The sequence below is a fragment of the Zootoca vivipara genome, chromosome 12 (assembly GCF_965207765.1).
Source record: "Zootoca vivipara chromosome 12, rZooViv2.hap1.1, whole genome shotgun sequence".
NCBI classification, from domain to species: Eukaryota; Metazoa; Chordata; class Lepidosauria; order Squamata; family Lacertidae; genus Zootoca; species Zootoca vivipara.
Window position 1 is genome coordinate 12,469,898 of NC_142595.1, and position 15,795 is coordinate 12,485,692.

The window sequence follows — 15,795 nt, forward strand, 5'->3', positions numbered from 1 at the left end:
ATACACTCACACCATCAACAGAATGTATCCTATGCCACATCCTAACATTGTGGCTGGACCAATGCTTGGAGGAAGCCGAGTGTTTGGACCTATTTCACTCTGATTTCAAGTCAGTTGTATGGACACTGCCTTGGTCACCAGGTCCATTCCCCTTGACTTCTCTGTGGCTTTTGATGGCCACAGCACCTTCTGGACCAAACCAATGCCATGGAGGTGTGAGCCCACTGCTTTCTACTGATTCCAGAACTTGAGGAATTCCACAGTGCTGCCTCCTGTCCCGGTGCTTTTTAACATATTCACAAACCCACTGAGAAATATCATCAGGAGTTTTGGAACGAGGTGTCATCAATATGCAGGTGACACTCAGCTCTATCTTTCCATGCCATCTGAATCGGAAGAGGCCATTCAGGTGTTGGACCGGTGCCTGGAGGCATTAATGGGCTGGACTGAGGCCAAAGAAAATGAAGCTGAATCCAAACAAGATGGGAGGTTTTATGTGTTCCAAGTTATCAAGTCCGGGAAGTGGCAAGGCAGCCGGTTCTGAATGGAGTTGCACTTTCTTGGAAGATACTTTGGCTGTAGGCTATAGGTGAGCAGATGAGTGCTTTGGGTTTACCTTCAGTGGCTTGTTAAAGAGACAGCTTCCCCCGCCATCGGCCAGGAATTTATTGTACTCATCAATGCTGCAGCGTGAGAACTTCCGTGGCAGGTAGAATCTGTGAGTTAGAGAAGAGAGCCATGGGCATACATTAATGAGGATGCTGTTCCTGACTGCAAAGTGAAGCACTGCTACAACAAGTTTTTCCCTTTGGTGAGCCTCATCTCTTCCCCACACTCACCCAGTGTCCTCCATAATACAGCCCAGCCACGAGTCAGGACAGCGACAGTCGCCTGCAGAGAAATGGGGTGATAAGAAAAGAGGGAGATACATACCTTGCTAAGGAACTGGGAGGGGTATATTCTATGACCCCTTCTTTTCTCTGCCTACACTTTGTGTCTCCAAAATCTGTAGCTATTCGTTCAAATGGAACCTTCTAATCAAAGAATCCTAGGACTGCTATCCCCAGGTGTCATTTATCCCATCCTCTGTCTTAGGACAATACATCCCATTAACAGCAATTCTGCCTGTATAACCTCAGGTGATCAGACTTGCCTTAAAAGTATGCCTCCAGTTCAGAAATCAGAGCGTGTACATATTTGCAATCTCGCTCTTCTCAGAGATGCGTCAGAAGCTGTCATCGCTCCCTACTGTCATGATCTGAACCCTGATCAGCAGCCAAACTCTGACGCAGAAGAGCAAGATGAACCAGCTGCCTCAGGACGACCAGTGATGCAAGCTGTTGAGGTGCTGAACCCGCACCTGGGCCCTGATACTAAGTTGAAGCCTGTTAGTCATGAGGCCCATGAGTCACAGCCTTCAAAACTGGGACCCCCAGAAACAGCAATCCTTGAGTCAGATTCCTTGGGGCCTTGAACTCCTTGGTACCTGCCCAGCAGCACAGGGTGCTTTAAGCACCAGGGGAGAACAGACTCAGATTCCATGGAGTGCTATGCTTCAGACCAGAGGGCTACCCCTTGAAGCTCTCCGCTCTTCAAGAAGGGGATGGGGCATTAGATGATCAGTTGGAATAAAAAGCCTGTGGAGCTCCAGACCTGGTTAGCGTAAGCTGTCTGTTCAAGGCTGTCCGAAGTCATGTAACTTCTGTCTAAATATGCTTAGAGGTCTACTGTGCCCTGTGGACTCCTGCTTACGGTCAGGTCAGGATATCCCTCCATTCAGTCTGACACCCAGCTACTTACCAGCAGAGGTACGGTGCTTGTTCCACATCATTCCAATGTTTTGCCCCAGGGTCTGTGCTAACGTTACAGCCATTGCTCCCACATTGCCATACTTTGGGAAGGAAGAAGATGACATCATGTTAGGAAGCCAAGGCTCATCTTGTGGAGTGCTGCTTTGAGTACGGTAGGTTTATCTCTGCCCCTATTGTGGCCAGTTTCAAGCTCAAGTGGCCAAGGTCACTGGCCTCCCTTGGGCATTCAACTCTGGGAAGATCAGCCCCAGAGCCAGCCCAATACATTTACAGCTGCAGGTTGAGCAGCCTACTTCCACCATGCCAAGGTGCACAGTACCCAAGGCCAGCTAAGGTGCTTATTCTGGTACTCAAGGCAGAGAATACCACAAACACCTCTCTTCCTTCCCTGGCAGCAAAAATAAAACAAATTAAATAAGTTAGCAATTTCCTGCCATTTCATCACACCCAGAATTGGCTGTCTCACTCTACCCAATGGTAGGACAGGGCATAATCCGCACCTGCTTGTGATCTTTCCTATGCTAATTATTTATGTAGTCTCATAACAGTCTATGGTGCTTTACAGACTAATGTAAGCAAACAAGATACACCCCTTTCTCAAGGATCCCCCAATCTAAATGTAGATGAGAGGACAAAAAAGAAATAAGAGATAAATGGGAACAAGTGCAAGTACAAAACTTTAATCTTTATTTGAGTGGGGGGATGGGGATGGGGAACCTGTGACCCTCTGGGTGCTGCTGGACTCCTAACTCCCATCAGCCCTGACCATGGGCCATGCTGACTGGGACTGGGTGCCCCAACAGCATCTAGAAAGCCCCGGGTTCCTCATCTTTGTGGCCAAGGCTTCACAGAAACAGAAGCTTTGGGAGGAATTTGAAAGAGAGAGAGAGGTGGCATCATAGAGGTACTCAAGGAGAGAGGTAGCAGGAGAGAACTGGAGGGGAGTTTTAGGAGATATCTTGGGCAGCTGAGAGTGGCAGAGTTGGAGGAGCATGCAGCTTTAGTTCCCCACTTTTAATATCCCACAAATTTCAGGTCCAGTATCTGCCCCGCTCACCTCGTTGACACCTCCACCTCGGGTGACTGAGCAAATTCCTCCAACGTATGCCGTCCCACTGCGGCTGCTTCTGAAAGTGTGTCCGCTGGAGGAAGAAGAGAGGAGGAGGGTTCACTGTACAGGAGAGGGAAAGGGTAGCCTTGTCCAGTACTTCTGTGCTTCCCTCTTATTCACTTACTGCAGCAGGGCAGGCTGCCCTGTGGCACTCCATATCTTGTTGGACTGCAGCTCCCATAATCTCTGACCATTGGCCATGCTAGCAGAGGGTGGGGGGAGCTGGAATCCAAGGAGATCTGGAGGGGCCACAGATTCCTCATCCCCATACTACAAGCTAGAACAGTTGACTGGAGAAGAGTATGGATTCAGGGCTGTAGTGGAAAAGAGGCAATCACATATGTCGGCTCGTGGTCTCTGGATATAGGAAGAGCTGGGGAGAGCCATACTGGTCAAGGTTCACCTTCACCATCACCTTCACCATCACCCTTCCAGGAAAGTGCTCTTCCCTTTGAATCAAAAGTTCCCACCCCAAAACACATTTAGCACCCAGAATCCAAAGTCTACACCCATAAGCCCATGCTTTTTATCAAGATGCACGTTAAAAAGGAGATACCATTTGTACTGGCATACTTTAGATTGCAAAGACTGTTTGTCCCTGTTTTGTTTTGGTCTGTCCATATATTCTAATTTTAACTGATTTAAGAGCTGCTCTTTTGCCTATCATGCTAGGGGGGAAAAACTCCGCTCTAGTTTAATTTCACAGGCAACCTTTTGCAAAATGTATCCTAATTAAATTACGGAGCTTATGAGCTCTAGCATCTCACTTCTTGCTAGGTATCATTTTGCTTCACCTGCCAAGAAAGCTCAAATAATGATATCTGGAAAATCTCTAGAAAGAAATATAACTCGCAGCATGACTTGCAGGTAGAAGTGGCTACAACACTGGAGAGTACTAGCAAAGACCATTTGCCAGGCTACCAGAAGGTTTGCCACTTAAAGCTGCCACAGACCAGCCTGACCTGAACTTGTGCCTGCATAAAAACGTAACGGTCAGAAATCAGCAAGTGAACTTTTTCATTACATGAAGATGAGCATTGTTACTTGTGAATAGCCTTATTCATGTATTGAAATAACACGTGTGGGTATAAATTGTGGAGGAGACATGCAAAGCAGTACCATCCACAACCAATTCCACCCCAGCCTTCTTTGATGAGTGCATCTGGGTGAATATCGGAGTTGGAGAGAATTCTAAGCACATTTATCCTAATGCCCAAAGATTCCCCCTTTGGACTTTTCTGTTAGGGAGGATGGGATAGGGATGTTGGAGGTTTTGTGCCCACATGGGTTCTTTGAACACATGAATAACGTTCAGCCTAGCATCAAAGGCAGAGCTACAGTGGCTAGAAAAGCTGGCAACCCTCTTTCAAGGTAGTCAGGTTCCCATTCAAAACTCACGAGAAGAGATGTACAGCATCACTGTTCTCAGGAAGAGCATCCTGGCGGTACTTCATGAATTCGCTCAGTGTCTCCAGGGAATCTTCGTCTACCTGGACCTTGTCCCCTGATGCCCATGTCTCCATGGCAACCAACACAATTCTTGTGTTCAACTGCTCCTTATAGATCTGGGCACCAGAAATAGCAAATCAGAGGTCCTGCTTCAAGGGAAGAGGGACTCAGCCATCATATACCTGTGGCATCCTCCCCAGGCATAAAGAAGCCTTTGTGGACTATACAAACAAACAAACAACCCCAATGCCAAATCAAAGCTAAAGCAAAACACATTCCCTCCTTAATACTTCATATCCTCATTTTCTTTTGGGTTATCATGGCATGGGGAGTAGCTCCTGTGGCTGACAGGACCCTATAGAATCCTTTCCCATGGGGCAGAGTATCTCCTGCCTTGATAATTCTCACCTTTTGGGGAGTGGGAAGTGACCATTATGGGTCCTTTTTGGACAGAGTTGCAATGTACCCTCATACTCACCACATCAGCAAGGTTCACCACAGACTTTGCAAAGTTGCTGGTAAGGAGTACGGAGCGACGCAGCTGCTCAAACTGAAACAGAACATAAGAAAAAGGGTCTGAAGGGACATCACCCCATGCTAGAAGACCCTGAACCTGGAACAGCCATGGATGGTTAGGTGTGGATGTGTGGCTTCTCCTTCTACTCAACCCTTGCTTTCTGGGGGTGGGGGGTGGGGAATATCAGTTTCCTTCAATGCATAAAAGAAGCCACAAGCAATGACCTAGATTACTTCCACACTAAGGCCTTTGAGTGCTGCTGAATCATTGCTCTTCTCCAATCAACCACTGCATTATTTGGCAATGATTGCCCTAGTGGCCAAATCCTGGTGTTTAATCGGAAATGAGTCCTGATCACCAGAAGTGCTCTGAAGCACAAGGCAGCACCTTATAGAGACACAGACTTTTGGATCTTCTAGTTCAGTTCACTGACTTGCAGTGGCTATTTAGGGTTTCAGACAGGAGTCTCCCCTAGATCCATCTAGATACCAGGGATTGAACCTGACCATTTTCAAGCAAATATTTATAGCTGAGCAGGTCCCACTTCCAATACTTTAGCCAATACATTGCAGCCTCTACTCTTCCTGTTCGGCACAGTCACAGTGTTACCGATGCCTTTAATCTTAATGCCCTTAATCAGACAGTTCCTGATCTGAGTGGGGTAGGATGCTTTAAATAACTGTTTTCCTCCTTCACCACTAACGCTTCATTTAAATGAGAGGCAATCAGTAGTTTACCACTCCCCAAGAAGGAACAGGAAATGACTAATCAAGAGGCTATTCATCTATGATGTTACTGCTGCACTGAACTGGATGCAGTAGCAGGCACAGAAGCTGGCACAAGGAAGCTGCTAATTAAAGGCACAATAGCACTGGAAAATTTGTCAATTCATACTAGACAGGTTGGCAGTGTAATTGTATTCAATATACAAATCAGGCCTGAAAAGGGTGGGAGGGCAATATAGAAAGCACTGGAATGCAATGGACTGGCAATGATGTAATCTGGATTCCCTGGAAAGAGAGTGAACAAAAAGCAGAAATGGCTTATGCAGAGGGGCGGTGCCTTCCTGACAGTGAGGCAGCTGTCCAGGCTGACAAAAAGCTCACTTGCTAGTATGTGCTTCTGGAACGTCCAGCTTCACACCGCAGGTGAAAAACCAGCTGCAATCTTTTTGTTGAATTAAGGTCTTGTGTGAAGCTCTGATTTGCTCTAGCTGTTGACTCATTTTCATTAGCTTGCAAAGTCACTGAGTTATATGGTGCTCAACACTGATCCTGCAGGAATGAATTGTCAGCGGAGAAAGACCTCAACGAAGGACAAACTGACCACGCCTTTTAAAAAAGAGGTGGGTAATCAGCTTACAGAGTGGGACTGGAAAGGAGATCTGCTTAAGCACTTTGCCCACTTGCTCAAAGAAGCAGAGTTGGCAGGTGTACCTATGGTGAGATGGCTTATTTTTCATTCTGTCCTCTTGGGCTACCTTCCCTATGACCCATTCTAAGAGGTCTGCAACCACAACACAGTACACCCATCTCAACTTCTTTTCCCAGGCCTGGACCCACCTCTTGGTAGCACTCACCAGCTGGTGGTCATTAACTACGATGAGTTCAATGAATTTGGTCTCGCTGTGGACAGTCCGGTGACTTCGGTGAACCTGGGTAGGGTGGAGAGAAGTATGCAAGGTCAAATAGGTACTACTTAGGCCTCTTAGAACTGCCTCACTCTCCCCACCAACAGGCATAGATTTTATATGCAGCCCCGAGTATACCCAACCCTTCCTCCCATGCCCACTCACCCCTTCTCCCATTATTATTTTTTACTGAGGACACTCATAATAGGAGATCTGAATGCACTGTGCAAATGAAACACTCTCCAGAGTATATTTTGGAATGCCATCATAATATTTTGCTAGATCAGTCAAAGTAGGCCCCAACTGCATCTTAGCTTTTGCACAGGCATCCCCAAACTTCGGCCCTCCAGATGTTTTGGACTACAATTCCCATCTTCCCCAACCACTGGTCCTGTTAGCTAGGGTTCATGGGAGTTGTAGGCCAAAACATCTGGAGTCGGCCGCGGAGTTGGCTGGCTGAGAAGTAAACCTACCTGCCTCCGGCGTCGCAATTTAGGGAGCCCAGATGGAATGTAGTAGTTCAGTTCAGCAAATAAACACCCTGGGTAGGGGGCAAGAGCGGGTACACATCAGATTTTGAGGGGGAGGAAAGGGGCATGACTGGAGAGAGAGAAAGGAAACAGCTGCTTAATTCCTAATAAGCAGGCTGCTAGGCCTCAAGCCTGCCTGGAAATCCCCCTCTCCTGAATCAAAAGCATAATATTAGACCCGGGACCTGAGGACTCATTCATGAGTTATTTGTGTGCAGGGAAGAAGTGAAGAAACTTTTCCAGCCCAAAGATCACATTACCTTGTGGGGTGCCATTGAGGCTCCCAGCCCCCCCCCTCTGTGTGTGTGTGTGTGTGTGTGTGTGTGTGTGTCCAAATGCACATGGTGAAGGTCCCAAACTGGGTCTTCGACCTGGGTGAAATAAAGCCTAGTGTCGCCCCTGGGTAATCTTCCAAGAGCTACATACTAAACGTCAATGGTATCCACACACACAGCCCTCCATCCTCCTCCTGAGCAAGCAAGTGGCATTATCACAGTTCAATGATACATTCCAGCCAGGCAAAAGCGCAATGAGTTTGTGGCCTGTGGGGGTATCTCAAAGGCAGGGGTGCAACTAGGCTTTACAGTGGTACTTCGGTTTAAGAACAGCCCTGTTTACGAACTATTTGGTATACAAACTCCGCAAAACTGGAAGTAGTGTTCCGGTTAGTGAACTTTACCTCGGTCTATGAATAGAAGCCGAACGGTGGAAGGGCACCAACAGCGGCAGGCCTCATTAGGGAAAGTGCGTCCCAGTTTAAGAATGGCTTTGGTTTAAGAACGGATTTCCGGAACGGATAAAGTTCGTAAACCGAGGTACCACTGTATTTCACCCAGGTCAAAGACCCAGTTTGGTACCCCCCCTCCCACACATATACACACACAGAGGGGGGGGCTGGGAGCCTCAATGGTGCCCCTCTGGAGGCTTCACCCGGGGCAAAAATCCTGGCTAGCCCCCCACACCACCGTCCCTAACTACAGCTCTGTCAAAGGCGAAATGCAAAACCTTGGAGGTTCTCCACCCCTAGCGTCAGACATAAATGTGTGGACATGGGCTGTGATTTTAACCAAGTCTTCAAAGTTACATCTTCTTTCAACCACCATGTGCTCCATGCTGTTATTTATAAAGAAAGCCCAAAGGTCAATGGTTGTGCTTCCATGCAGTGAGGATTGTCAGATGTGCAGCAGTCCCAACAGCACAGAGCCCCTGCAACACAGGCAGGAGTGCACATGTTAGGCTCTGTTTACAGATGACTCCATGCACAGTGTCAGGGGTTAGGCTAAACCTATGACCCCAGTCCATACTTTTCACACACCTTACACACAAGTAGCAAGTGAATCAACCCTTTGACACCACTTTAACTGGCATGGCTTCCCCGGAAGAATTCTGGGGCATGCCTTTGAAGGAAGAAACCATCTGATCAGTTGCCACCCAGAAGCCATGCTATCATGCGATCCAGCCTTACAAGGGCTCCCGTGGCATACTGGGAGTAAATACAAAAGAAGCAATGTAATTGAGCCAAGAAGAAGGAAAGGCGACTGGTTTAGAGTCGGCAAAAACCTTTGTTTTAGAAATCTGATTTTGGAATATTTGCAATGTGGCTGAGTTTTCCAGAGAGGGGTCGGCCAGGAGGGCCTAAGTTTGAATCACTCTTTATTGACGACTCAGTGAACTGACCGTTAGATTTGCAAGAACAAGGAGTGGCAGATGGGCAGGCAAAATAATATAGACAGGGCATCCTAAGAGTACAAATACCGTTGGACATACAGTATGGGATTATCAATTCAATTTCAATTCAACACCTTTATTGGCATATATATAAAATATAAAATATCGTATGGGATTATTACAAGTACAGAACCATTCTTCTGATACCTGCCTTTAAAGAATCCTGGCATAAGCTGCTCAAGGAAAGAGCAGTCTGAGGAAGAAGCCCCTCGAGGAGGAAGCCTCTGGAAGCTGACACCTCAGGCATCTGTGGAAGTGGACTCTTGCCTCCCCAAGCTTAAACCATAATGAATTGATTGGTTTTTAAGGTGCAAGAAGACTCCCTGGTGTTTCTGTTGCAAGTGACTAAACACAGCTTTCCCTCTGGAAATTGTTTTAAGTGGAGCTGTCTCTTTACCAACTGTTCAAGAGCAAGCTGCAAGTTTGGAGCCTGAAGCAGTTTTTAGGCTCCCGATTGTGCTCTCAAGCATGCTCCAGATTGGCTGACCTACTACTCGGAGGATTAAGAGCATCTATAGGCTATTGAACTACCATCTGGATTGCTGCAGCTGCTCACTGCCAGGCCATGTTTCCCCCCAAGAATTGAAATTATGGGAGGTGAGGGCTGGCGAGACAGACCTTCTGCCCTTGGCAGACTGACTGGCACTATAGTAGGGGTGGGAGGAGGGGGTGTAAAGGTAAAGGTAAAGGGACCCCTGACCATTAGGTCCAGTTGTGGATGACTCTCGGGTTGTGGCGCTCAACTCGCATTATTGGCCGAGGGAGCCGGTGTACAGCTTCCGGGTCATGTGGCCAGCATGACTAAGCCGCTTCTGGCAAACCAGAGCAGCGGACGGAAACATCACTTACCTTCCCGCCAGAGTGGTACCTATTTATCTACTTGCACTTTGACGTGCTTTGGAACTGCTAGGTGGGGAGGAGCAGTGACCGAGCAATGGGAGCTTAGCCCGTCGCGGGGATTCGAACCACCAACCTTCTGATAACTTAAGCTTTCAATAAACTTAGCTTCCTTTTTTATTCTAATTTTGCACAACTCCATCAATGAAATTTTCATTTGCAGTGCATTAAGTTTCAGTAGCTTTTGGGGCATCCAGTACATCCAGTACTTCAACTGACAGACTTATAAATTAACTTATAGGATCAGGCCTATTTCAGAACATCACATTCTGTTCAGTGACAAAAACGAGAACTGAACTTGTTGCACTTGGAAGAAGCCAGAGATGGCACCAAGACTCTGTTATTGGCTTTTCACCTAGAAAATGACAACACTGCATCCTGATGATCTCTGGAGGGGATAGGGAATTCCCTGGAATACCCTTAAAGATGGGATGTGGGTGGCGCTGTGGTCTAAACCACTGAGCCTCTAGGGCTTGCCAACCAGAAGGTCGGCGGTTTGAATCCCTGCAATGGGGTCAGCTCCTATTGCTCAGTCCCAGCTCCTGCCAACCTAGTTGTTCAAAAGCACGCCAAAAGGTGCAAGTAGATAAATAGGTACCGCTCCAGCAGGAAGGTAAACGGCGTTTCCGTGCGCTGCTCTGGTTTCAGTGTTCCATTGCACCAGAAGCAGCTTAGTCATGCTGGCCACATGACCCGGAAAAACTGTCTGCCAACAAATGCCGGCTCCCTCGGCCTGTAAAGTGAGATGAGCGCCGCAACCCCAGAGTCGTCTGCGACTGGACTTAACTGTCAGGGGTCCTTTACCCTTACAGAGCCATCCAAATGATGGGAATTCTGCCTTTTTGTGGGCAAAATCTGACGGTGCAAAACCAGCTGCATCCAAACTCTGCCAGCAGAAAGCACCTGAGCCCGGTGGAGGATAAAACACAATTCCATGGTGCCCATAGTGTTGCTGCCAACAACCACTCCTAACACTCTGCCCACCAGGCATGCATGCCCCATCCCCCCACCTGCCTGGCCAATCCACTGACACATGTGTACAGCAAGTGCAGCCAAGCATGACTCTGTAAACAAAAGCATGTGCTCACACCAGCATCCCAAGCAATTGCCACCCACACGATCCTGTACACACACCACAGCCATGCCAACGAACCCCAGCGATGCGTGCACACAGGGCAATGCCTCATCCATTGCCTTCAATCTGCAGATCCCAGGATGCAAGTGGTGGCTGGAGGCCCCAGAGCCTGACTGCAGCTGATAATCGGCACAGAGGGATGTGACTCCCCATTTTCCAGTACGCAGAGATGATCCCATCATATGGCTTGGACCCCTCCCGGACAGCATGACTGGGCTACCATGCAAGGCTGCCAGGCCCAGGTGGGCAGGGGTGGGTGCCAAGGCCAGTGTCTTTGATAGTGCTGGACATCTCCTGCATCATCATTTGCAATCTGGCATGTGGAGGCCTGATGGGTTTGGCAGGTGTCTATGGTACCAGAGTACCAGTGGGTGCGTATATGTATCTTCAACCTTTCAGGCCCAGCCATTTCAGAGTATGATGAGGTGTTCATAAGTATTTGCTAGTAATGCATGGACTCCCCAGCCCCCTGCAGAGAACTATAGTGCCCAAAGGCAACAGTAGTTTAAATCTGTAGCCTAGACATCCCCCCAAATCATTACAGGGTGTGTTATAGATCCTGCAATTATATCTTAAGAACTAGCTGGCCCGGCCATGCGTTGCTGTGGCTCAGTCTGTTAAATGGACCCTCAGAGTCCCCCTTCAGACTTCCCTCACCTTCAGAGGCCCCCTTTATTTTCTTTGAGATATTTTGCCCCCTCCTCTCCCCATTCCCCGGCACATCCCTGTGAGTGGCTCCACCCGCCTCCCTGCACTCATTGTGGAGCAAATGTCTCCTGTTCACCTTTTTTGTCTGCACTTATTAAGATGAAGTACTTTATGGCTGAAGAGATTGCGGGAGTGAATTCCTGCTTGTTAGGGAATAGGTGCAAAATGTGGCTTACAAGCAAGGAAACTATTGTACCAGTCTGTTAAAATCATGCATACCCGGTCCAGTTACAAAATCAGGAGGCTTGTATGTCAATAATATATTACAATTGAAACCAATATTTCTACATGTGCTGCTGCTACTACACAGCTTTACTTATTAATGGGAAATAATAATCACAGGTGTTCTTAAAACGGACAATGACAAATTTCTCCTCCTTCCACCCTGTACATGGTTAGAGTCTGAAATAGCATCTCTGTTCAGAAGTAAGAGGATACTCTGTACATGCTCAGAGGCGCATTTCTTCTTGCAGCAATAGAAAACAGATCCAGCCAATTAGCAACATCAGTTTTATAATTTATTAAGACCATTATAACTACCTGAATAATTATTTTTTTTGAAATGGACAAAGTAGGACCCCAACCTAAAATAAGCACTGGGAACAATGGAATCAAAGAAATAGATGTGCATTAAAACATTCAAAATTTGGATCCCGAAATTAGGATTTCCACATTCAGATTTGAAATCTGAGAAATGTTTTGTTCTTCTAAAGTTTTCTAATCTAAACATAGGAATCACCTAAAAGAAAAAGCATGCCAAATTTCAAAATATGAAACATTGAGTGCATGTCTTATATTGTAAATATTTTATACAGTCATACCTTGGGTTCTCAAACAGAATGTGTTCTGGGAGTCCGTTCGACTCCCAGAACCGTTTGAAAACCGGTTGGCTACAGGAGCGTCCTGCAGCCAATCAGAAGCCGCACTGGACATACTTCCGAAAATCGTTTGAAGTTTCGATCGTTCGGGAGCCGATTTATTTGGGAGCTAAGGTGTTTGAGATCCAAGGTACAACTATAATGTTAATGTACTTCCTTTTGGGAAAACGTGGGAGGCTGGAAGATTATTCACATGCAAAGCTTGGAAATTTGCTCCAACTCCTAAAGAACAAAAGTACACAAAGTTCTTTTGGAGGATAGTCACGTTTACCTGGTTCCGTGCAACCCTGAGCAGTGCGAGGTACAGGTGTCTTGTAGATCAGATGAGGGAGTGGACCCTGCATTAGGCAACAACAAAATATAACATTTGCTAATACCCAGGCATCTATCCTTTTAACAGGGGCTTACAGAAATGGTGTCAAGAATTCTCACTCTTTGACCAGCCAAGAGAGCTGGCCTCAAGTTGTACAACAATACCCCAATTCCTGGACTGATTGTATGGAAACTGTATGAGGTATTTCTGGGCTCAAGATTTCCTTAGGTTGCACCTTCTGTCAAGAAAGCCCGTTTCCATGGACCCTCCCAAAATCTTACAGTGGTGAAAATTTGAAGCCTTTAGTTAATTTTTTGTTTCCTTCTTTCTTTGAACTGGGCTCATTGCCAGGGTCTAGAACTGATTTTACCAGGTTGTACAGCTTTGTAGTTTGAGAATCAGTGAAAAGGATAAAGGGCTTCTGAGCTGACCTGTTCCTCCTGACTGAATAACTACAGAAGCCCTGTGCAGATGACCCAAATCATGCTGAGTATTCATAGATTTTAGTCAATCTTCACAGGGATTTTGTAGTTATTCAGTAGTGAAGAACAACCTGTTTATGCTCAGATGCCCTCTCTCCTTTATTATTGATTCACACTCCCAAATGCCCTGGGGCTGAAAATCAATTTCCAGACCCTGGCAGAGTGTCCTAGTTCAAGTCTATATTATATTATATTACCATTACTGTGCTTTTTTATTCCAAGATTTTGTTAACAAACAGCCTATATTCTATCAGTTTCTTTGCCCCTACCTCTGCTCCACCCAACTTCTCTGCCCACCCAAACAATCCCTCAAAAAGGGCACATTGAGGAAGAAAGGTATATTGTGCCATTGATATACCACATGCTGTAGTGGCTGAGGGGTGAGAGTGTGGAGGCTGAGGACTCTCCAAGGAGGGGATGAAAAGATGCAATTGGAATCTCCATCCATTTGCTGCCATGGCAACAAGAGTGAAAGGAGGCACCCTGGGAAACTCCTTAAGATTGCTTGTGCAAAGAAATGTTTGGGACTAGGCACAATGCAGGGGAAAAAATCATTTTTAGAAGATGCCTGGGCACCCCACCCCTAAAGATACACCATCAAGATATAATGCTATAGAAGTACTTGATTTCTTTGGGGACAGGTTTCAGGTGGGTACAGATTTTTTTTTTTAACTTACAGTGCATATTTTTTATCATGCATGTCTCTGCCAAATGCTGGGGGCTTTTCAATTATCTGTTCAGCAAAGAAACCTACTGAAATTGCCTTAGAGGGAGAGAGAAATCCATGCTTTGAAATATACAGCCTAATTCACATGCATGTCAATAATAAATTGAGCAATATACATGCACACGAAGAAAAACAGAGGAATCAAAACAATTGCTTTGAAACATTGGCCATAGGAAAAATCTACCCCTCATGGTTTTTAAAGTGGCGCCCTTCTGTCTGCTTTGTCATGCCAACCGAGCAAAAAATAAAACACATTTATTATGTTTGTATTTCACCCTTCCTTCAATGCTGCTTGAGGCAGAAGCATACGTAGAGTTGTCCCACTATAGCCTCACAACAACCCCAAGAGGTAGGCTAAGTTGAAAGAGAATGACTGACCAAAGTTCAGTCAGCAAGATTAACAGATGACTGGAAATTTGAAACCAGATCTCGGCGCTGTAAAGCTAACATTCTATTCCATATACCGGTGCCGCATACTGAGTCTTACTCTGTTATTACGGGCTTCTTCCTAGAACAAGTTCCTAGAGCCTAAAAAGGGGTTTTCTTCTTGTTGAGGTTGCTGTTGGGGGGGAGGTGGCAGTCAGGATAAATAAAATGCAAGCTAATCCATGCACTGTTTCACTCGGCCTTCCTTTCACCTCTGGGCATGAAACCCAAGTGAGGCATCTCTGTGGCAGTGATGGAATTACAGCCTGGTCCAAGACTTACCTCTTGGTGCTCAGGTGAATTGTGAGGCTCCAGAAGGTACGTGGCCTTTCCATCGGAGAAAACGCCGCTGAAGGAGGGGTGCAAAGAAACACAGAGAGGTTAGTCAGTCAGTCGTGGCCATTACACGGAAGAGTACTCACTGCTAGCACCTAGTGAGGCCCGTCACACCAGTTTGGAGGAAGGAGGATTTTATGTCCGGAGGCACTATGGGATTGCGGCGCTCATCTCGCTTTCAGGCAGAGGGAGCCGGCGTTTGTCCACAGACAGTTTTCCAGGTCATGTGGCCAGCATAACTAAACAGCTTCTGGTGCAACGGCACACCGTGACAGAAACCAGAGCGCACGGAAATGCTGTTTACCTTCCTGCCACAGCGGTACCTATTTATCTACTTGCACTAGAGTGCTTTCGAACTGCTAGGTTGGACAGAGCAATGGGAGCTCACCCCATTGCGGGGATTCAAACTGCCAACCTTTTGACCGGAAGCCCAAGAGGCTCAGTGGTTTAGACCACAGTGCCAGAGGTGCTTTGGCTTATTGGCAGGGCCAATTCAAGACATGTAGTTGTGTGAGGTGGAACAGCAAATATTGCCCTCTTTCAGATTGAGGCTGGCCAAGTTATTTTGGCACGTGTAGCAGAGAATCCCACTAGCATCACTCTCCTAGAGTAAAAATTACAATAATAAATGGAACATTTTGTGTCCCTTTCCCTTCACGGCATCCGAACACAGCTCCTGGAGGAGGCTGCTTCATTCTACCCAATGACAGAACCGGATGTGCTTGACGGAAATGGATTCCCCCCCCCCCCGGTTCACTTCCTTCCTTCAGTGCTTGCTACTTACTGGAGGCCGTGGCAGGTGGACAGAGCCGCAAAAGAGTTTGCTTCCCCGCGGAGACCGCCTTGATAGTAACAGTGCTCTCCGGCTCCCTGAAACAGACCGTAAAAGAAAAGGACCTCTTTCTCAAGCTTATGTAAATCAGATTAATTTGCCTCTTAACATAGAGCCCCTTCAGCGCCAGAATCAGTAACTGGGTGCTTCTGGGTCAAACCCAGTCCTCAAGGGGTACCATATGGCCCATGCTTGTCAATCCAGAGGCAAGAGGAATATATTTGCTGCAGCAGCAGAATGGTTTGGCTTGGCAGTTCCTCTTATGCACATGGATGAAGTCTACCA

General features: G+C 46.8%; 1 protein-coding gene across 4 annotated transcripts in view; it reads right to left on the reverse strand.

Moving 5' to 3' along the window:
* The window catches only part of ADAM11 (ADAM metallopeptidase domain 11), a 65,212-nt gene that overhangs the window by 25,686 nt on the left and 23,731 nt on the right, over positions 1-15,795 (reverse strand). For all 4 annotated transcript variants that reach the window (XM_035134765.3, XM_035134764.3, XM_035134762.3 and 1 more), the window contains exons 5-15: positions 15,463-15,548; positions 14,625-14,691; positions 12,666-12,732; positions 6,992-7,059; positions 6,468-6,542; positions 4,850-4,921; positions 4,321-4,487; positions 2,869-2,953; positions 1,801-1,891; positions 840-891; positions 617-716 (exon numbers count right to left, since the gene is read on the reverse strand). In XM_035134765.3, the coding sequence (XP_034990656.3) occupies positions 617-716; positions 840-891; positions 1,801-1,891; positions 2,869-2,953; positions 4,321-4,487; positions 4,850-4,921; positions 6,468-6,542; positions 6,992-7,059; positions 12,666-12,732; positions 14,625-14,691; positions 15,463-15,548 (930 nt within the window). The remainder of the gene's footprint in view (positions 1-616; positions 717-839; positions 892-1,800; positions 1,892-2,868; positions 2,954-4,320; positions 4,488-4,849; positions 4,922-6,467; positions 6,543-6,991; positions 7,060-12,665; positions 12,733-14,624; positions 14,692-15,462; positions 15,549-15,795) is intronic.